Source organism: Phaenicophaeus curvirostris, chromosome 16 (genome assembly GCF_032191515.1).
Source record: "Phaenicophaeus curvirostris isolate KB17595 chromosome 16, BPBGC_Pcur_1.0, whole genome shotgun sequence".
NCBI classification, from domain to species: Eukaryota; Metazoa; Chordata; class Aves; order Cuculiformes; family Cuculidae; genus Phaenicophaeus; species Phaenicophaeus curvirostris.
The window spans coordinates 16,946,114-16,967,167 of NC_091407.1; the positions used below are offsets into that span (position 1 = coordinate 16,946,114).

Consider the following 21,054-nt stretch of genomic DNA (forward strand, 5'->3'; position numbering starts at 1 on the left):
GTTGAGTCCAACCATTCCCGTCAATCACTAAATCATGTCCCTCAGCAACTCATCCACCCATCCCTTAAACCCCTCCAGGGAAGGTGACTCAACCCCCTCCCTAGGCAGCCTGTTCCAGTGCCCAGTGACTCTTCCTGTGAAAAATTTTTTCCTGATGTCCAGCCTGAACCTCCCTTGGTGGAGCTTGAGGCCATTCCCTCTTGTCCTGTCCCCTGTCCTTGGGAGAAGAGCCCAGCTCCCTCCTCTCCACAACCTCCTTTCAGGTAGTTGTAGAGAGCAATGAGGTCTTCCCTCAGCCTCCTCTTCTCCAAGCTAAACAACCCCAGCTCTCTCAGCCTTTCCTCATAACTCTTGTTCTCCCACCACTTCCCCAGCTTCGTTGCTTTTCTCTGGACTCGCTTCAGAGCCTCAATATCCTTCTTGTGGTGAGGGGCCCAGAACTGAACACAGGATTCGAGATGTGTCTCACCAGTGCTGAGTGCAGGGGGAAACCCAACACTGCACCAGCACCAAACTGGGACCAGCCTCAGCCCCACAGCGGGGTCCCCAGCCCAGCCCAGCCCCAGGTGAACTCCCATACCGCCCAGGGGCTACCCCCAGCCGGGACCCCCAGACCTCACCAACTCCCACACCCCAACTTCCTCCATCACCCACTGCACTGCATCCACCAGCACGACCGCTGCATCATCCCAAGCCAAACTCCACCAGGAGAGGCTCTGGATCTAAGAGGGCAGGGATAGGATGAGGGGAAATGGTTTTCAGCTGAAAGGGATTGAGATGAGATCTTGGGAAGAAAGGTTTCCTGTGACAGGTGGGGAGGCCCTGGCCCAGGTTGCCCAGAGCAGTGGTGGCTGCCCCATCCCCGGAGGTGTTCAAGGCCAGGTTGGATGGGGCTTGGAGCCCCTGATCCAGTGGGAGGTGTCCCTGCCCATGGCCGGGGTGGGGGACTGGATGGGCTTTGAGGTTCCTTCCAGCCCAAACCATTCCACAGTTACAGAATCATAGAATAGTTTGGGTCAGAAGGGATCTCACAGCATTCTGCTCAGGAAACTGTCAGCTTCTGGTCTGGACAGGCGCGTACTCTCCTGAGTGGAAAACTAGTTGGATGGCCGGGCCCAGAGAGTGGTGGGAAATGGAGTTAACTCCATCTGGAGGCCAGTTCCAAGTGGTGTCCCCAGGGCTCAGTGCTGAGTACAGCCCTGTTCAATGTCTTTATCAATGACCTGGATGAAGGCATCGAGTGCACCCTTAGCAAGTTTGCAGATGACACTGAGCTGGGTGGAAGCGTGGATCTGCTGGAGGGTAGGGAGGCTCCAAAGGGATCTGAACAGGCTGGACCGCTGGGCTGAGACCAATGGCATGAGGTTTAACAAGGCCAAATGCTGGGTCCTGCACTTGGGGCACAACAAACCTGTGCAGCTACATGTGGGAACATTTTACAAAGAAGGCATGATGCTGTGGGACTGATTGATACTGAGCAATTCTAACAAAGCCTTGAAACAGAGAGCTGAAAGATAAACAAAGGCCAGCTGAAAGGAATACAAGAGCTAGTTTGGTGGGAACAAGCACCAGCTGAAAGAAAAACAATTAAAGAGAACTATCAACATAGTTAATTTTAGTGTAACTTGGTTTCTTACCATGGGCAGTAGTTTAGCCAATAATATGTTAGTAATAGCTTTATGGACAGCTACCTTTAACCAATAATACACTGTGGATACCCTCGTGGGCACCCAGTTATGTAACCAAAAAGGGCTTATAAAGAAACACCTAAGCTCAAAAAACTGAACATTCGCTGATCATATTGATCTCTGTGTTTGATTCCACGATGCTCCCATCAACAGCTACAGACTAGGAGAAGTCTGGCTGGAAAGCTACTTGGAGAAGAAGGACCTGGGGATGTTGGTTGACAGTGACTGAACATGAGCCAGCAGTGGCCCAGGTAGCCAAGAAGGCCAATGGCATCTTGGCTTGGATCAGGAACAGCGTGGCCAGCAGGTCCAGGGAGGTTCTTCTCCCTCTGGACTTGGCACTGGTGAGACCACTCCTTGAATCCTGTGTTCATTTCTGGGCCCCTCACCACAAGAAGGATGTTGAGGCTCTGAAGCGAGTCCAGAGAAGAGCAACAAAGCTGGTGAAGGGGCTGGAGAACAGGAGTTATGAGGAATGGCTGAGAGAGCTGGGGCTGTTTAGCCTGGAGAAGAGGAGGCTGAGGGGAGACCTCATTGCTCTCTCCAACTACCCAAAAGGAGGTTGTGGAGAGGAGGGAGCTGGGCTCTTCTCCCAAGTGACAGGGGACAGGACAAGAGGGAATGGCCTCAAGCTCCACCAGGGGAGGTTCAGGCTGGTTATCAGAAAAAAATTTTTCATGGAAAGGGCCATTGGGCACTGGAACAGGCTGCCCAGGGAGGGAGTTGAGTCACCTTCCCTGGAGGGGTTTAAGGGATGGGTGGACGAGGTGCTGAGGGACATGATTTAGTGATTGATAGGAATTGTTGGACTCAACGATCCAGTGGGTCCTTTCCAACCTTGTGATTCTGTGACTCTGTGAACATGGCTCCAGCAGACCTGAGGCAGCAGGGATGAACCTCAGCACAGCCCTGATGGCCCCAAGACAGCAGGGATGTACCCCAGCAGCGTCATGGTCCCAACAGCCCCGAGGCAACAGGGATGGACCCCCAGCAGCCCCATGGCTCCAGCAGCACCAATATGGTGGAGATGGACCCCTGCATGGCCCTGACAGCTCTCAGGCAGCAGGAATGGCCCCAGGCCGTGGTTAGTGCCAGGACAAGCAGTGACCGAGCGAGCATCGTAGGCTGGGGATGGCAGCCCCAAAAGGTGCCCCATGGGGCCCCCATCCCACATCCTGGAGTGCTGTGCCAGAGCTCTGCCTGCCGGCCACACCTCCCATCCCTATCTGCCCGCACCCCTCTGCTGCCTTCTTCCTGGTACACCAGCCTGCGGTGCCACCATCCTCCTGCCACCACTCTCCTGCGGCCACCTCTTGGCCCCCAGTGCTGGTGGCCCCAGTGATAGCCACCCCTGTGCCCCCCCAGCATCCCCCGAGGGGTAAAGCCACAGTCACGGGGCTTCTGTGGGGCCAAAGCTCGCTGGGTCCCGGTGGGGTGACAGTGGTGGTGACAAGGACCTGGGAGGCTCAGTGCCCCCCAAGCAGCCACATTCCTCCAGAACCTGTTTGGCAGGGTTGGGTGCCAAGGCAAAGGCAGAGGTTGGGTTTTCTCCTGGTCATGCCCTGCTTCACTCCTCACAATGACAGAGGATCTGCTGAAGCCCAGTGCCCTCCCCATTCCTCACCGCCGAGCACTGGGGAGGAGCCCCCCCCCCCCGAAAGCCACAAAGAGGAAGAAAGAAGAGGCAGAAGCAAGTGAAAAATGACCCAGTTTAATCCCAAATCCTACCCCCAGCTCCAGCGGGTTGAGAGGACCCCAGTCCAGCCCCCTGGTCCCTCCAGCCGGGTGCACCCCCAGGAATACCTCATGGCTTTCCACCCCAGCACCTGGGGAAGGAGCTTTCCGAGGCATCCAGCCTCTTCCTCAGCTCCACTGGCAGCCCCACACCAGCACCCAGGCGTGTCCTGCCACCCCATGCCCTGCCAAGGCCACCTGGAGCCCTTAGGGAGGTGTCCTGATGAAGACCATCCTACTAGAGTAGACAAGGTCCACCAAGTAGGCAATGAGGTTGAAGATGGTGAGGAAGGTGACCCCCAAGTGCTTGTCCCACCAGCAGTTCCTCCCGCAGCTGTCAGGGCGCTTCATCCCCTTGAAGCTGTAGAGAGGCCAGAGGACGGTGGCAGTGATGTACAACATCAGGGCCAGGGCGTTGTAGCCCACCATCAGCTTCTCCAGTGGGAAGGGCAAGTAGGCGAGGCACCGGCCAATAGTGAAGACGATGATGAGGAAGGTGACGATGAAGCATATGGAGTAGACGGCCACGCACCATTGCAGGCCAGGTTTTGAATTGTAGGTATCCAGCAAGGAGAAGATGAGACAAGCCACGTAGGCTTCAAAGACCTTGAGGAGCCCAGGCACGGTTGAGAGGAAGCTGCTGATGTCTCCTGGCTTGGCGCGAGTGAGCCCCACCTCGAGGGCGTAGGCAAGGAAGCAGAGGCAGGAGGCGGTGGTGGCCACGGCTTGCCGGGCACACTTGCTGCCGCTGCAGGGGCTGCTGATGAAGGTGGAGGGGAAGACCACTGAGGTGGTGAAGACCATCAGCGCCGCCAACATGGAGAAAGCTGAGGTGAAGTCATCCCAGGAGAGCGGCAGCTTAGGGTAGAGCTCCAGCAGCTCCAGCAACAGCACCAGCAGGGTCACGGCGAAGCACAAGCACCAGGTGAACATGCACCATGTCCCGGAGGAACCCCAGAAGTCCCTGGTGGAGGCCACCAAGCTGAAGGCAAGGCAGGACAGCACGACAGCGAAGAGCCGGGCGATGCCCACCCAGGAGGTCACTGCACGTTGGTTGACGATTGCCATGGTCCTGGCCGGCTCTCTCACCACACCACACAATGGGAAATGGTGCTGCCAGCCGCCGCTCTTATCTGGGTGCCGGGACGCCGGGGTGGGGCACGGGGCAGGGCGCCACCGTCCTCCCCCCCAGCACCCGTGCTGAGGACCCCCGGGCTCTGCCGCTGCCACCGCCGCCGGGCACAGCTCACCAGGGTGGCTGCTGGGGGGGGCGGTGGTGGATCATTAACGTGGGGCTGGGTGGAAGCTGCCAGCGCTCACGGTGACGCCAAGCCCCACGGTGGGGCCAGGTTTGGGGGGGGCAGGGAGCCACCATCCTGGCACTGTGCCCCAGCCCTGCCTGCGGTGCGAGGCACAAACGGGCCCTTCTTGCACCCTGGCAGCACTGTGGAGAGGCCGCCTCCACCTCGGAGCTGCCCCCAGCACCCATCCTGCCCCCCAGCACCCACTGCAGGGCTTGTCTAGGGTCAGCTCATCCAGCTGGGGACAGGGAGCATGCCTGGGGGCACTGGGGGACACAGGGGCTGCCGGGGGGGCACTAGGGGACACAAGGGTCACCCTGCTGGCAGGGAAGAGCGCTGGGTGGTGATGCTGGGTTGCAGGAAGCAGTAAGGCACCCCCCCACCGAGGGCTCCCCATCCTGCAGCAAGGGAGGTGACCCCAGGGACCCCCAGGAGCACAGGGCACCAAGTCCTGACCCTCCTCCTGGCCCTGGGCAGCACCACAGGAGCATCCCGGGAGCACCGTGGGGGGCTGCCCCAGCGCACTGTCTTGGATGGGCTTTGGGGGGCTGGGTGGCCCTGGCAGGGGGGTGACCCAGCGGGGAGTGGCCAGGTGTAGCCCCTCCAGCCCCCTGTGGGCACCTCCGCACTCCTCCTGCACCTCCACCGCCCGATAAACGGCTCAAAGTCCGCCTGTGCCAGCTGCCATTGGCGGACAGGGCAAGTGGGGTGACAACAGGGAGGGGACCCACGCCCTGCCTGCCCTAGTGCCACCAGCACCGCCACCACCCCGGGGTGCCAGCACTGTGCACGCTGGCAGCACCGGGGTGTGCCAGGTCTCACCCCATGGCCCCCGCTGGCCAGAGCAGAGCACTAGGGTGGTGACACATCCAAATAGGAGAGAAGGAGGATGGTGAAGGCTGAAGGCTCTCCGAGTTGACCTTTAATGTCACACAGGGTCCAACGGGTCTGTGCCCACGGTGAAGCTTGGGGACGAGGGGCTTGGGAACCCAGCCTGGGGCAGCCTGGCACTCCTGGGGGTTCTCGCCCCACACCGATGTGGGCTCCTCGCCCCAGGCAGGGTCCAGGTGCAGCCACTGGTGAGGGTGGGCACCGCCACGGGGGTCCAGCAGTGGCTCCAGGACGCATGTTGGCTCAGAGGTGGCTGCCGCCCTCACCCTTGCCAGGCAGCCCGTTGAGGGGGCTCAGTGCCAGCTGGTTGCTCTCGTTCAGCCGTCGCACGCGGTAGCTCTCATAATGGACGTTGTGGGTGATGTCCTTCAGGTCCTGGAGGTGGGACCTGCCCGGGGTGACAGCAGGAAGGAAGGACAGCCCGTCACCATCTCTCCAACCCCACCATCCCCTCTGTGGGGTGCTGGCACCCCTGCCCTGCTCACCGGATCAGCAGGTCCCGCAGGAGGGGGAACTCGCAGTGTGCCGGGTTCTCCACTGCAAAGCGAGGCAGAGCAGGCGGTGGCATGGCAGGATGATGCCAAGGGACCGCATCCTGCCAGGTTCTGGTACCACTGGAGCCCGGGCACAGCTCCACAGCACCATCCGCCCCCGTCTGGCTCAGCACCAACCCATGGGTGTTGCTCCTCACCCCAGAACCTCCCTGCACCTGGGGAGGCCAGGGGTGCAAGGGGCTGCACTCACCTTCAATGATGCCCCACTTGGTCTTGCGGCCCAGGACCCGCTTGCCGTTCACCTGGTGCTCCTGGTCTGCCCCCACCACAGCAAAGGGGATCTCCTCCTGCCAGTGCAAAGGAGCGTGCTCACCCTGGGGTGCTGCCAGGCTCCCCCGGCGTGTCTCTGCCCCACCCTGGTCCCCAAAAACCCAGCACCACCCATCCCATCATCCCAGCACTCACGCGAATCCTGTCGTTCAGTGCTCTGTCATCGGGGTCCTGGTCGAAGTCCTCCTGAGGGTAAACACTGATGGCGTGGGTCTTCAGGTCCTCCTGGATCTGTGGGGTACAGGGCTTGAGCTGGGGCTGAGAGGGGACACAGGGCACCCCAGGAGCCCCTTGGGGACTGGCCCTCACCCGTTGCTTGAACTCCGCCCGTTCCTCCAGGGTCAGCGTGTCGGCTTTGGCAATCACTGGCACCACGTTGACGATCTTACTGAGCCGCCGCATGAACTCCAGGTCCAGCGGGCGCAACCTGCCACCACCCTGAGATGAACCCACTACCATCGCCCCAGGGTGATCCCAGCACCACCAAATCAGGGTGATTCCACCACCATCACCCCCGGGTAAAACCTACAACCACCACCCCAGGGTCACTCCACCACCACCATCACCCCAGGGTGACCCCACCACCATTGTCCCCATGGTGATCCCACCACCACTAAGCAAGTAGCACCCATGGATGCTGAGAGTGGGGACTCACCAGTGACCTGTGGGGGGGATGAAGTAGACGCATCCATGGACCCGAGTGTCTGGGATCTTCCTCTTGCGGGTGATGAGGATCTCCTCACGTAGGTACTTCTCATACTGCTCATTGATGTATTTGATGATGGGGTCCCAGCTGAGGATGAGGAGTTGGGGGGCAGCATCTGAGCTCAACTCTCGCCCTAGAACTGCCACCCACCAAGCCAAGATGCTGAACCTGACTGTGCCCTACCAGTTCTCATTGTTTATCTGGTCCCCAAACCCTGGTGTGTCTGTCACCGTCAGCTTCATCTTCACACCCTTCTCTTCAATGACTGCGGAGCAGAGATGGGGGTTGGTGGGGATCAAGCACTGGGGAGGACCTGAGGCTGTGGACATCCTCCGCCCCGCTCCCCTGCTCCTCCCTGGTGGAACACAACCCCACGGTGGAGACCTTACCATGGGTGACAGATTGCAGCTGCACCGTCTTGGGGATGCGTTCCTCCTGGCCCGGCTGTGAGGCTTTGCGGCTCACCTTGGACTTGAACAGCGTGTTCACCATCGTTGACTTCCCCAGCCCACTCTGCCCTGTGGGGATGCCGATACCTCCAGTTCATTAACCGGATCAATTATTCCATTTGGGAGCACCCTGGAGGCTGGGGTCGCTCTGGTTTGTCCCCCTCAATGAATCCAAGGTGTTACCCCAGAGGCTGAGATGAGATCACTCATTCGCATCGCTACATTATGGGGTACAGGATGTTAGAAATACAGAATCACGGAATGGTTTGGGACAGAAGGGACTTCAAAGCCCATCCAGTTCCACCCCTGCCATAGGCAGGGACACCTCCCACTGGATTAGGGGCTCCAAGCCCCATCCAACCTGGCCTTGAACACGTCTAGGGATGGGGCAGCCATCTCTGCCCAACCTGGGCCAGGGCCTCCCCACCCTTGTCGTGAAGAATTTCTTCCTAATATCCAATCTAAATCTTCCCTCGTCCAATTTAAAGAAATTCCCCTTCATCCCATCACTCCATGCCCTTGGAAAAATCCCCTCCCCAGCTTTTCTGGAGCCCTTTTCAGCACTGGAAGCTGCTCTAACGTCTCCCCACAGCCTTCTCTTTTCCAGGCTAAAGAATCCCAACTCTCTCAGCCTGGCCTCGCACAGGAGGTGCTCCATTCCTTGGATCATCTCCGTGGCCTCCTCTGGACTCACTGCAACAGCTCCGTGTCCTTCCTGTGCTGAGGACTCCAGAGCTGGATGGAGGGCTCCAGGTGGGGTCTCACCAGAGCAGAGCAGAGGGGCAGAGTCCCCTCTGTCTCCCTGCTGGCCAAGCTGCTTTTGATGCAGCCCAGGACACGGTTTGGCTTTCTGGGCTGCGAGTGCAGTTGGTCCTCTGATTTTTTTTGGGGGGGAGGGGTGCTGGTCCTTTTTCATTTATTACTCCTTAAATGCCTTAAAAATCCCTTAAAAGCAAGATTTGCCCTGGCACGGCAGCATCAGAACCAGAATTCCTGCCCCAGCTGGGAGCAAACCCCATGGCCGGTGCTCACCCACAACCATGATGTTGAACTCAAAGCCCGTCTTCATGGTTTTGATTTTCATCTGGTCGAGCACAGCTTCGATTCCCACGTAACCAAAGAGCTGGCAACCCTCCGGGCCAGACGCCGCGGTGAGAGGCATCTCCTCCTCCGGCACGGCTGGTGGCTCCATGCTGTGTTCCTCGGGCTCCAGGCTGCTCTCTGCATGGGTGGGGAAGGTGGGTGAGCCCAGAGCCCCCTCCCTTTCCCCTCAGTGCCCACCCCGCCGCCGCCAGCACCGTCGCCCCAGCAGCAGCCATCCTGGCGGGCACCCAGTGCCAGCACATTCCTGGCAGCTGCGGAGGCTCGGCATGGCAACAGGGCACGCCAGCATCCCACAGGCAGAGGGAGACAGGGAGGTGCCGTAGGGACATCCTCGGGGTGGCTGTGCCACCAGACAGCCCTGTTTGTCCCCCACGATGCCCCTGGTTGCTCTGCAAGTTGGTGGCATGGGGCACTGTGGCCACCGCAGCCACCCTTCTGCCAGCCCCACGTTGCCACCATCTCTTCAGCACCCTGGCATAGCCAGGGGGCTCCCAGCACAGGGCAGGACATGCCACCCCACGTCATACACGAGCACCAGGCAAGGGACATCCATCTGCAACCCCACACAAACCCAAGCCCCAGGAACACACAAACCAAGCCTCCAGTGCCACCTTGGAGGCCACCAAAGCCCAGTGCCAACCCCAGCCCTTTGCTAGGGAGTTTCAGGGTCCCCAAGCCCTTTCTTCTCCCCCCTCCTCCTCCTCCTCCTCCTCCTCCCCAGCACAGCCACTGTTCAGGTCCTACCTCACCACCGTGGTGCCCTCGCTCAGCACCCTGCTACAGTCAGGGGTCCCCTGGATGCCACCAGCATCCCCGTTCCCATCAGCGCTGTGGCTCGGCCCCCCCTTCTCTCTGCCAGCTCTCGGCTGGCACCCAGCACAGCTCTTGCGACGCTGCTGCTCCCACTCATCACCAGCACGGGAACATCCCTCCCTCCCTCGCAGCCCCCTCCTTGTCACAGCCAAGCCCCTGCACTGAGATTGCCCAGCAAGGTGGGGAATGTGCCCACCAACACATGGCACCACCAGCCTCCAGCCAGGCTGGAGATCATAGAATCACTTGGTTAGAAAAGACCTTTGAGATCATTGAGTCCAACCATTCCCATCCACTACTGAACGAGATCCCTGAGCACTTCATCTACACATCTTTTAAATCCCTCCAGGGATGGGGACTCCACCACCTCACAGGGCAGCCTCTGCCAGCGCCCAAGAAGCCTTTTGGTGAAGAAATTTTTCCTGATGTCCAATCTGAACCTGCCCTGGTGCAACTTGAGGCCATTTCCTCCCATCCTGTCACTTGGGAGCAGAGCCCAGCACCCACCTCGCTCCAACCTCCTTTCCAGGAGCTGCAGAGAGCAATGAGGTCTCCCTCAGCCTCCTCTTCTCCAGGCTAAACAGCCCCAGGGCCCTCAGCCTCTCCAAGAACTCTTGTTCTCCAGCCCCCAGCACACTGATGCATCTTCATCTCATGACACCCATCACCCCCATGGGGATGCAAAGGAACCCAGCTGTGGTTCTCACCCCTGCTGGCACTAGGGACCATCCTGCAGAGCCCCCCAAGCAGCACCCGTGCTCAGCTGGTGCGAGGGGTGGTGGCCCTGCTGTCTGTCCTGCTGTCCACCCTGCCACCACAGCGCCCCACGGCACCTGCACCCTCCGCACCACAGCCTCCCCGCCTGGCACATACGTGCCAGCCCAGCCTTGGCATCACGGAGCTTGAGCAGCTGCTTGCCGATGGCCACGGGAGCCAAGCTGGCCTGCCGGGGCCACAGCCACGTGCCACACGGGCTGGGGACAAGGGACACACTGGCACGGTCCAACCCAAGCCGGCCCAGAGGTACCAGGAGACGATGGAGCTGCACAAACTTGTTGCTGTGGCAACAGCATCCCAGCACCCTGTGGTGCAAACCTGGCCAGCAGGAGTGGGGCCGGGCAGCGATGCCTGGCAGGGCAGCAGGGCTGGGGACATCAGCAGTGCCCATCACTGCACCCCAGCGGGTCGGGGTGTTCCTCGGAAGTGGCGAAACAGCCAGGGACTTCCTGGTGACAGCGGTGCCACCCAGCCGGGGGGACGAGGGTGGGCAGGGTGCCCCCTGCAGCAGAGCTGAGGTGCTCAGCTGGGCACAGCGAGGGGGCCTAGGGGACGTGGGACCCACCCTGCGCCCCCTCACTCGTCCCTGCAAACCCCTGGGTGCTGGAATTGGAATCAAGCGATGGGGCCCTGTCCGGAGACACCTAGGGTGGCCAATGGGGCAGGGGCACAGGGAAGCAGGGAGCAGGCAGGGAATGGGCAGGGGGAGCAGGGAAGCAGGCAGGGAGCACAGGGGCACAGGTTGGGAGCGCAAGGAAGTGGGCAGGGAGCAGGCAGGGACCAAGCAGGGAAGCGGGTAGGGTGCACAAGGAGCAAGCAGGGAGCAGGCTGGGAAGCAGGCAGGGAAGCAGAGGGAAGCGGGCAGGGAAGCGGGGAGCAAACAAGGGACAGGCAGGGAGCACTGGGAGCAGAGGGAAGCAGGCAGGGTGCAGGCAAGGAGGCAGGGAGCACAGGGATCAAGCAGGGAAGTGGGCAGGGAGTGCAGGGACACGGTGGTCCCCCCTTGCAAATCCCAGGGCGATCCCTGGGGTGCAGCACCCACACGGGGGCTTGGCCATTGCCCATCACCTCATGCCAAGCCCGTGGCAGCACCAGGCAGACACCAACAGCCAGAGGGGGCAGCGGATGGAACCACGGGGCGCTGGCGGCACTGGGTTCTGCACCCACAATCGCCTCCCCCGCAAGGTCAGAGCACTCCCCTCCCCCAGAAAAGACCATCCAGTGGTGGCCAGGTGGCAGCTCCTCGGCATCCCCGCGCACCTCCCGGGCTAATGGCTTTGCAGCCAGACCTGTTGGAGGACTCATTATGAATGCTCCTATTTCCCAGGCAAGGACGAGTAATCCTGAGCCCATGGTCTCCTCCATGGATTTAATTACTGATGCAGGCTAATTGGCCAGTTCCCTGTAATAAGGCTCCAGGGGTGGATGGTTCTGGGAGAGGATGAGCCGGGAGGGGAACTCGCAGCCCAGCTGCTCACCATCACCATGTCAAACTGGGAAGCGTGGTGGGAAAGAGTGCGGCACCGGGTACAAAGGCTCCAGGGTGGGTAGGCACAAGGGAGATGGCCCTGCCAGCAAAGGGATGGAGGATTTGGGGATGGATGATCTGGGGATGGATGATCTGGGGATGAGGATGGAGGATTTGGTGATGGAGGATTTGGGGATGGAGGATGGAAGACTTGGGGAGGGAGGACTTGGGGATGGGGAGGGAGACATGCTCACCACGCTGGCAAGAAGCTCACCTCAGCTCTCCCCACCCAGCCAAGGATGACCCAAGAATGCCGGTGCCTCTTCCAGTGCCAAACACAACCCAAGGTGACAGTGATGACAAAGCCCAGCTGGCTGCGGCATACATGGAGGCCACAGCACCCATGGGTGTCGGCAATGAGCAGAAGCAGAAGTGAACCATCGGCCGAACCCCTGCCTGCTGGGGATCCAGGGGCTCATCCTGCCCCTGCCCACATGATGCCCTGCCCGCTGCTGTCCTGGCCAGCCTTACCTGGGTGAGCCGGCTGGAGCCGGGGTTGCTGCCGCTGAGAACTAGTCACCGGGGCCAAATGGCTCCTGGGGTGCAAGGCGGAGAGGGCGGCTCCTCCTCCGCTCTTCCTCCTCCTCCTCCTCGCCCCAGGCCCTGCGTGGGTGACCCAGGCACTCGCTCGGCGTGGAAGTGAAACGCGACGGCTGCCGGCTCGCTTGGAGCTTCTTCCCGCGGGGCACAAGACCAAGCGTGCTGCGCTGCCCCACGGGTGCCACCAGCTGGGGACCACGGTGGCCTCCCAGGAGAGGAAACGGTGCATCCCCACCTCTTCCTGGCAGAGAAACCGCAGTGCCCAGGCAGCGCCTGCCAGTCCCGTGCCATCTGCACGGCAGCCGGTGCCCACGCGCTGCCTGTTGGCGTGTGCCCCACTCTGCAGCCTGGGCATTGCACACTTGGCTGCCCTGCCAAACTCCGGCTTGGTCCTGCACACTGTCCCACCATGTGTCACCTCATTTCAGCCCCAGGCACTTTCCCTTTGCGGTCCCCATCACCCCAGCTTGGTCCCAAGCACCATCTCCCCATGTCCCATCACCCCAGCTCAGCCCTGAGCACTGTCCCCCAGTGTCCCCATCACCTTGGATCAGCCTCAAGTACTGTCCCTGCATGCCCCCATCAGCTTGGATCAGCTCTAACTGAGTGTCCCCATCACCCCAGCTCATCTCCAACCACCATATCTCCATCACCCCACCTTGATCACAAGCACTGTCCCTTCACGTCCCCACCACCGCAGCTCAGCCCCAAGCAATGTCCCCTCACATCCCTATCACCACAGCTCAGCCCTGAGCACCATCCTCTGATGTCCCCATCATCCCGTCTTGGCCCTAAGCACTGTCCCCCAAGTCTCCATCATTCCAGCTCATCCCCAAGCACCATCCCCCCGTGTCCCCATCACCTTGGCTCAGCCCCAAGCACTGCCCCTGCCTGTCCCCATCACCCCACCTTGGCCCTGGGCACTGAACCCCCATGTCCCCATCACCCTGGCTTGTCCCCAAGCACTGTCCCCCCATGTCCCCATCACCCTGGCTCGGCCCCAAGCACCGTCCCTCCGCCCCGGTAGTGCCGTGGGCAGCTGCAGGTCGGTGGGGCAGCCGGGCTGGCTGGGCACTGTGACCGCAAGCATGGCTGGGGGATGATTCACCCAGCCCGGAGCAGATGTATGGATGCCTTCGCCCGCGTCGGTACTTAGAGCCCGGCCAGCGGCTCTCATGACACCCCAGCAAGACAGGCAATGAACCCAATGCACCCAAACTGGGAGCCCCAGTGGCGGCAGCTGTCTCCCAGCCACCCCGGCGCCCTCCAGTCTTTGCTGGAGCAGCCACCAAGAAGGTGGATACCGTGGTCCCCCACCCTGTGCTTGCCGAAGGGTGCACCCTGACGCGGTGGGAGCCGCTGGCATGAGCCACGTGCCGAGCACACCCTGGCCCCCTGCCACCGCCTCCACCCCCATGGGAAGGGAGGAGCAGGATCTGTCCCCAGGCCAAGGCAAGGAGGGATGAGAGGGGAAGAAAGCGCTGGACGCGGGACAAGATCGTGGTGATAGCCAGCATGCGCAGCGTGCTGGCGCTTGGCACTGCCGCTGGTGGGGCACATGCGTCCCAACCTGTCTTCCTGTGCCGGGGAAAGCGCTTTGTGCCAGGGCGGTGCGGGAAGCACGCCAGGCACCCTGGGGCTGGGTGGGCTGGGAGTTCTGCCAGCGCCATGCTCAGTGCTGCATGGATCCCCCCGCCATGATACGCCAACACCACGGTCCCCAGCACTGCGTGGGAAGGAGGACACTGGTGGTGTTGCCACCAGCATCACCACAGACCCCAATACCAGCGGGGAGGAGGACACTGGCAGGGATCGTCCTAACAGTGCCGTCACCAGCATCAGCACAGTTCCCAGCACTGGCAGTGCCAGGGCGGCTGGAGGCAACGGGGCAGCCTGGGAGGTTTTAGCAACGCTGCATCCAGCAAGGGGGTCCCAGTGAGGAGTGGGGAGAGAGGACAGGAGCGAGTCCTACCGTGCTCCGGTGTCACTGCAGCCCTGCTGCCGTCTGCAGCCTCATCGGGAGCCGCTGCTGCGGTGCAGGGTCCCTGCGGCCCCATCGGTGAGGTGCTGGGGGTGTTTGCCCCAGCTCCACTGGGTGCTGCTGGGGTGCCCAGGGCTGGCACCAGCACCAGTGCCCCGAGGAAGGCGGGCTGAGAGCTCACTTGCACCGTCTGGGGCTGCGACACCAGCTTGAAGGGGGCGGCCTGAGGGGCCGGCGGCAGTGGCAGCACTTCGGCCCTTGCCGGGGCAGCCGGGGACAGGGACCGGTGAGCCAGAGTGGGGCTGGCGCCAAGGCCGACCCTTGGCTGCGGGCAGGGCACCGCATGCGGAATGATGTCCTGTCCTCCTGTCCCCTTGGAGAGCATGGGCAGCCCTGAGGCCACCTCAGTGCCATCGCAGGCGGCCAGTGAGGAGGAGGAGGAAGAGGAAGACTGGTGTGTGCGGGGCTGGCTTGCGGGGCTCCGGGTGCCCCACAGCGAGGGGTTTGGCAGAGGGGACCCCATCCCCGGCTCCTCGGCAATGTGCAGGTCCAGGGCCGGCAGCGAGCTGTGGCCGGTGGTGGCACCGCGCAGGGGATGCTCCAGGTCCGCAGGGAAGACGCTGCTGTGGGATGGGACCTTCTTCAGGCTGGAAGCAGCAGCTGGGAGGGGGCCTGGCGGCTGGGGGGCCGCAGGGCTCTCCAGGCTGGACGATGAGCTGCGGGGGCTCTCGCCGTCACTGCCTGGCCCCGTGGCGAAGCCCCGGTGGGTCTGGAAGGAGGCGACATGGGCAATGGCGGTGCCAGCAGCACCGTTGGCTCGGCTGGTGGAGAGGCCGGTGCCAAGTTGGCTGCGCCACATGGGGCCGGAGCCCGGGTGGGGTGGGTGGCCAGGCTGTGGTGACCGGTGGCACTCGCGGGTGCCCGAGGGCAACGGGGACATCAGTGGGGAGCCGGGTGCTGCATCCTCATCCTCCACCTCAAATGACTTCTTGAGTGCTGGGGACAGAGAGAGAGGTGGTGGCATGAGAGCGGCACCCGATGACACCCTCAGGCTCTGTCATAGAATCACAGAATCACCAGGTTGGAAAGGACCCACTGGATCATGGAGTCCAACCATTCCCATCAATCACTAAACCATGTCCCTCAGCACCTTGTCCACCCGCCCCTTAAACCCCTCCAGGGAAGGTGACTCAACCCCCTCCCTGGGCAGCCTCTGCCAGTGCCCAATGACCCTTTCCGTGAAATATTTTTTCCTGATGTCCCCTCCCCAGTGACCCCTGGGACCTCCATGTGTGGCCCCCAGATATCCCAGCACCCAGAGGTGCCCCCCGCGCAGCCAGGCGCAAAGGGCTCCTTGTGAGCCCGTCCTGCATAGGACACCAGTGCGGCGCCAGTGGCCCCGCTGCATTGTCCTCTGTGGTTTTATCATTGTTCCCCACGGTTTTATCATCATTTCCCGCCGTTTATCTGTGCCCGGGCAGCCAGTGCCGACATCTCGCTGTGCTGCACACTGTCCGCTTTATTCCCCCTGTAAAGGATCCAGCCCAGAGTAACCGGATCCCGGCCCTCTCCCCCTCCATGCATCCAAACAGCCATCCTGGGAAGGATTCTCACCCTCTTTCAGGGTGTTAACCCTGAAGCCTACTGATGGCGAGGCAGGTCTGAGCTATTGCTATGCAGCAGTAACATTATGATCCATGCGGGAGGCTGCACCCACGGCTCCCACACAGCTTTGTAGCCCTGAGGGCAACCACAAGTCCACGCTGCGGCGCTGGGGAACCCTTGGCTAAGCCGGTAAGAGGATGAGGAAGGCGAGGAAGAGGGTGAGGGTGGCCTCATGCCAGCAGGAATCCCCTTGGGCAGGATGCCCCTACCCCTGGCACCCATGGCCAAGCTGGGGCAAGGAAGAGGAGGATGAGGAAGAGGAATGAGCACTGCGGTGCCTGGTTTCGGCGTGGCCACAGGGCGTCTGGGGGTCTGTCTCTCCATGAGCTCTGCAGCTGCAGGTCTGACCCCCAGGACCCCTGCGCAGCCCCCACGGGCACGAAGCACCTTCCCCAGGTGGTCGCTCCCTCCCGCTGTGGCGCGGGGCCCCCCGGCAGCCGCGGTTCTGCCAGCTCTGCCGAAGCGGCACCGTTTGGTTCTCCAGGAGAGTGTGGGGGGCCCAGCCCCCGGCAAGCAGCCTTCCTTGCCCCTGCTGCCAAGCACCCGGTGGCTGCCTGCGGCGGGGGGGCAGCCCACGCTGCGCCCCTTCATCCTGGTACCTGTGCCGGCTTGTCCTGGGCTGCAGCTCGCTGGCACAGGGCTGCCCCCACCCTCCTCTTCCTCCTCTTCCTCGCCCCAGCTTGGCCATCAGTGCCGGGGGCAGCAGGGCAGCGGGGGTCCCATCCCGGGGGTCTCGCTAGCACAAGGCTGCCCTAACCCTTCCTCCTCGCCCTCCTCTTCCTCGCCCTCCTCTTCCTCGCCTCAGCTTGGCCATGGATGCTGGGGGCAGGAGGGCAGTGGGGGGACCATCCTGGGGGTCCCACTAGCACGAGGCTGCCCTAACCCTCCTTCCTCTTCCTCCCCTTCCTCGCCCTGGCTGGGCCATGGGTGCCGGGGGCAGGAGGGCAGGGTCTGTCCCCTCTGACCCGGGGCTGGCCAGGGGTCAGGGGCCAGGGCACTGTTAATAACAGCTCTCGGCCGGGCGCCTTGGTCCTGCAGCCACTCCAACCCCTCTCCAGCTGGCCAAGGAGCCGGGGCGGGGGTGGGGAGCCTCCCCCTCCCCACATCCATCTCACTGCTTCAGAGATGCCAAAATGCCTTTCTTTCACCCCAAACTTGCCTCAGGTCACATCTCTTGGGCTGCTCTGTCAGGAGGGATGGGCACAGGGGATGGGGGGATTGGGGGGCGGTGACAAGGATTTTGGGGGGATTCGTGGGATGCGAGGGGTGGCAGGGATTGGGGGCGGTGGAAGGGATTGGAGGGTGGAGGGGGAATGTAGGGAGAGGTGGGGAGTGGCAGGGGGATTACGGGGGTTGGGGGAGGATGGGGGGGGGCACAGGGAGAAGAGGGGGGGAGTAAGAGTGGGGAGAGCCCGGCAGCAGGAGCGTTAAGGTGCCCAGGGTAGGAGCACACATTCCTCCCCAGGGTTGGATTTCTCCACCTGCCCCTCCCCATCGCCCCCCCATCCCTGCAGCCCCCGGCCCCATGTGGGGGCTACAGACCCGCACCCCAATCCCCAGTCACAAGTGGGGCATCCCCTCCCCAAAATAAACCTATGGGGCATTGCCCCCCAACCCCAGCCACAAGCGGGGATACCCAGCTCCCTAAGGCACCCCCCTGCCAATATAAAGCCCCACTGGGGCACCTCCCACCCATTCCCAGTGCCAAGCGGGGCATCTCCCCCTCCCCACCTTCCAGCCATACCCCCCTCCCTATAGCTAGCCCCCCTGGACCATCTCCCCCCATCCCAAACATCCCTGAACGCCCTCGCCCGCACCTGAAAGCCCCCTGGAGCGCCCCCCCCAACCAGTCCCCCTTAAAGCATCCCCCTCCTACGCAGCCCCCCTAAAGCACCTTCTCCTCCATCCCCAGCCCCCCCCAGACCACTTCCCCCAATTCCCCAGCCTCTCCTAATGCATCCCCCCTACCCCCGGCCCCACGCGATCACCACCCCCAGCGACCCCGGAGCACACACTCCCCCCATACCTCCCCTACCAGAGCATATCCCCCACACCCCAGACCCCTAAAGCATCCCCCCCCCCTTCCTAGAGCCCTAAAGCATCCCCTCCACCCCTCCCAGCCCCCATAAAGCATCCCCCCCCATCCCAGACCTCTAAAGCATCCCCTCCTCCCAGCTCCCCCAAGCACACTCTCCCCAAACCCCAGCCCCCCCTCCCCAGCATCCCCTCCCCTTCCCACCCCCCCAAGCATCCTCCCCCCACATCCCCAGCTCCCCTGGACCACTCCCCTTCCCCCCAAGCATCCAGCCCCCCGATCCCCCCCATCCCATCTAACCCCCCGTCCCCACCCCCCAAAATCTCCCCCCAACCCCGAGCGGGTCCCGCAGCCCCCGCGGTTGGTTTCGGGGGGGGGGGGGGGTCCCGCACCTTCGAAGTCGGAGAGGATGCCGTCCAGGTGCTCCTCGATCCGGGCCATGCCGGGGGGCGCCGGGCGGGCCCGGCCGGGGGGCAGCAGCGCACCGGAGCCCCGGGACGGCGGGCGGGGAGGAAGGAGACGGAGCGGCGCGGGGGGGAGCCAGGGCGGGACCCTCCCCCGGCAGGACCCTCCCCCGGGCAGGGGGCTGGGCAAGGGCAGGGACAGCGGGGGGACTCGGGCTGCAGGGGGGGCACCGGCAGGATAGGGGCTCCAGGGCAGGATGGGGTCCTGGTTAGGTTGCGGGGTTCTGGTCAGCTTGGGGGTCCTGGGCAGGCTGGGAGGAGTCCTGGTCAAGCTTGAGGAGCCTGGTCAGGACAGGGAGTCCTGGTCAGGTTGGGGATCCCGGTCCGGATGGGGGGGGTCCCAGCCAGGATAGGGGGTCCTGGTCAGGTTATTAGGGTCCTGGTCAGCTTGGGGGTCCTGGTCAGGTTGGGAGGGTCCTGGTCAGGCTGGTGAGGTCTCGGGATGGAGGTCCTGGTGAGGCTGTGGGCTCCTGGTCAGACGCGGGGGGGCAGTCGGGATAGGTGGTACCGGTTGGTGGGGGGAGTCCTGGTCAGGATGGGGGGTCCCATCAGGGTGGAGTCCTGGCCAGTTTGAGGGGGTCCTCGTCAGGATGGGGGGGGGTCTTGGTCAGGGTGGGAGTCTTGGCCAGGCTCGGGGTCTCAGTCAGACTGGGGGTCCCCAATGAGGCTGGGGTGTGGTCCTGGCCAGACTGAGGGTCCCAGGCTGGGTTTCCAGCTTGGAGCAAGAGGAGGAAAGCACCCTGGTGCAGACAGCGCTGCTGTTGTCGTGTCGTCCCCCCCAATCTGGGTGTGTGGAGGGGCTGCTGGGGGTCACCACCCCCTGTCGGGGCTGTCCCTGCTGCTGCCCCCCATTCCTGAGCCCCTGCAGCACCCCTGGGGACCGACTGCAGGACTTCATGCTCCTGAGAGCATCCTGGTGGTCCTGCTTCACCAAGAGCCCCAGGCTTCACCAACAGAACTTTTGAGGTTCTCAGGGTGGGGGGACATAATTCCTCCTCTGGTTGCCAAGGGTTAATCTCATCCTGGCCTTCCCCGGGATGGGCAGCAGATGCAAAGGGAGAAGGAGCTGGAAATCCCTTCTCTAAACAAGGGTCCTGCAGTGCACAGCTCTGCTCTTCACCACCCTCCAACCATGAGTCAACACCCGGTGGTTGCGGTGCATTCCTGCGCTGGGGTCCCAGCACCGCGGGTCCTGCTGGACGTGGCCCCACTGCGGCCTCCTTGCTGGGGGATGCGGGATGTGGCCGTGGTGGACCTGGTCATGGCCAGGTTTGGGGGGCATTCAGAGGTGCCAGGGACCACAGCACTAGAACCGCTGCCCAGGGAGGTGGTGGGGTCTGGAGGGGTTTAAAAGCCAGGGAGATGAGGTGCTCAGGGATCTGGTTCAGTAGTGCACAAGGATGGTTGGATTCCATAATCTCAAAGGTCTTTTTCAACCAAACAAGTCTACATGGTTGGACTTGATGATCCAGTGGGTCCTTTCCAACCTAGTCATTCTATGATTCTATGATTTCTGTACCTGGGAAGGAGCCAGATGGATTCCCACCAGCCACCCTACAGCTTTTTGCCTGCTGGTTTCCCCATCCACAGCTGGAGCATCCCACCGGAGAAACCAGAGCTGCCCAGTGTTTTTCAGAGCAGTGTTTGAGAAGCAGCTCAGCTCTCCTGAGGAGCTTTGGAGCTATGAAAGCTCCACAAACCTTTAACCCCGGTGGAAATCCATTTCAAATCAAGAGCAACCTTATCCAGTGGGAGGTGTCCCTGCCCATGGCAGGGTGGTGGAACTGGATGGGCTTTAATGTCCCTTCTAACCCAAACTATTCCACGATTCTATGAAATATATTGATTTAAATACATTTAATTTATTTATCACAAATAATAATGTAGTGCTGAGGCACCATTGTGCTGGGGAAGAGTCCTTTGGAGCAGCTCTGGGGCTGTTCTGAAGGATGTGAAGACATTTGGACCTTTAGGGCTTTTCTGGAGCAGTTTCAAAGAGGTTGGAGAGGTTTCAACCCTTTTGGAGACCTTTCCCGAGAGCGCGCAGAAGCATCTGTGTGCTTCCAAGTGGTTACAAGTACTCTGATGAGTTTCAGAGCAGCTTCGGAGCAGCGTGGAGCTGGTTTAAGGTTGCTTTATGCCTCTTTGGTGTTGTTCGGAGTTGAGGGGTTTGGGTGGTTTTGAACTGTTTGGAGAAGTTTAGGGACGTTACTGAACAGAGAGGGGTGATGGGAAGGGCTGGAGGAGTTCCAGGGGCCTTGTGGAGGGTGTTCAAGCACTTGAGGCATTTCACAGCCAGGCAGAGGAGGCTTAGAGTGCTTCAGAGCTGCTACAAGGGTTGGTTGGTTTTTTTTTATGATCCATTTTGAGCTATTCCAAGGAGTTTTAGAAGAGTTTAGAGGACGTTTAAGAGCTACTCTGAGCCCCTCCAAGCAGTTTCAGTATCTTGGTGCCTTTTAGGGCTGGTTTGAGGAGCCTGAGAGCTATTTGAGCAATGCAAGTGCTTTGGTACTGCCCAAATGGAATGGTTTGGGTTGGAAGGGACCTTAAAGCC

At 61.8% G+C, this 21,054-nt stretch overlaps 2 protein-coding genes across 4 annotated transcripts; both read right to left on the reverse strand.

Annotated features, from left to right (window-relative positions):
* Positions 1-3,460: 3,460 nt before the first annotated feature.
* Positions 3,461-4,829, reverse strand: LOC138727604 (myeloid-associated differentiation marker-like). Its single transcript, XM_069870252.1, has one exon. The coding sequence runs from the start codon at positions 4,488-4,490 to the stop codon at positions 3,630-3,632; it is 861 nt and encodes a 286-aa protein (XP_069726353.1). The 5' UTR covers positions 4,491-4,829; the 3' UTR covers positions 3,461-3,629.
* A 447-nt stretch (positions 4,830-5,276) lies between these two features.
* LOC138727567 (septin-12-like) lies at positions 5,277-18,494 on the reverse strand. Of its 3 annotated transcripts, XM_069870137.1 has the most exons (11): positions 18,429-18,494; positions 14,328-15,332; positions 8,626-8,814; positions 7,534-7,662; positions 7,328-7,409; positions 7,094-7,231; positions 6,748-6,865; positions 6,574-6,669; positions 6,359-6,455; positions 6,100-6,151; positions 5,277-6,002 (listed from the first exon to the last, which is right to left on the reverse strand). In XM_069870137.1, exons 1-11 carry the CDS (start codon positions 18,475-18,477, stop codon positions 5,858-5,860), a joined length of 2,100 nt encoding a protein of 699 aa, XP_069726238.1. In that variant the 5' UTR covers positions 18,478-18,494; the 3' UTR covers positions 5,277-5,857. The 3 variants fall into 3 exon arrangements, with proteins under 3 accessions (XP_069726238.1, XP_069726239.1, XP_069726240.1); XM_069870138.1 differs by lacking the exons at positions 14,328-15,332; positions 18,429-18,494 and adding an exon at positions 12,287-12,783 and having other exon boundaries at positions 5,286-6,002; XM_069870139.1 differs by lacking the exons at positions 14,328-15,332; positions 18,429-18,494 and adding an exon at positions 9,442-9,594 and having other exon boundaries at positions 5,511-6,002.
* Positions 18,495-21,054: the final 2,560 nt, after the last annotated feature.

Bases quoted from the DNA above. Each gene is read 5' to 3' on its own strand.
- LOC138727604 (XM_069870252.1), bottom strand. From the start codon at position 4,490: ATGGCAATCGTCAACCAACGTGCAGTGACCTCCTGGGTGGGCATCGCC.
- LOC138727567 (XM_069870137.1), bottom strand. From the start codon at position 18,477: ATGGCCCGGATCGAGGAGCACCTGGACGGCATCCTCTCCGACTTCGAA. The intron at 6,866-7,093 runs GTGAGTCCCCAC...GGGTGGTGGCAG, and splicing joins ATCCCCCCCACAGGTCACTG to GTTGCGCCCGCTGGACCTGG. The intron at 6,456-6,573 runs GTGAGTGCTGGG...TTGCACTGGCAG, and splicing joins CACTGAACGACAGGATTCGC to GAGGAGATCCCCTTTGCTGT.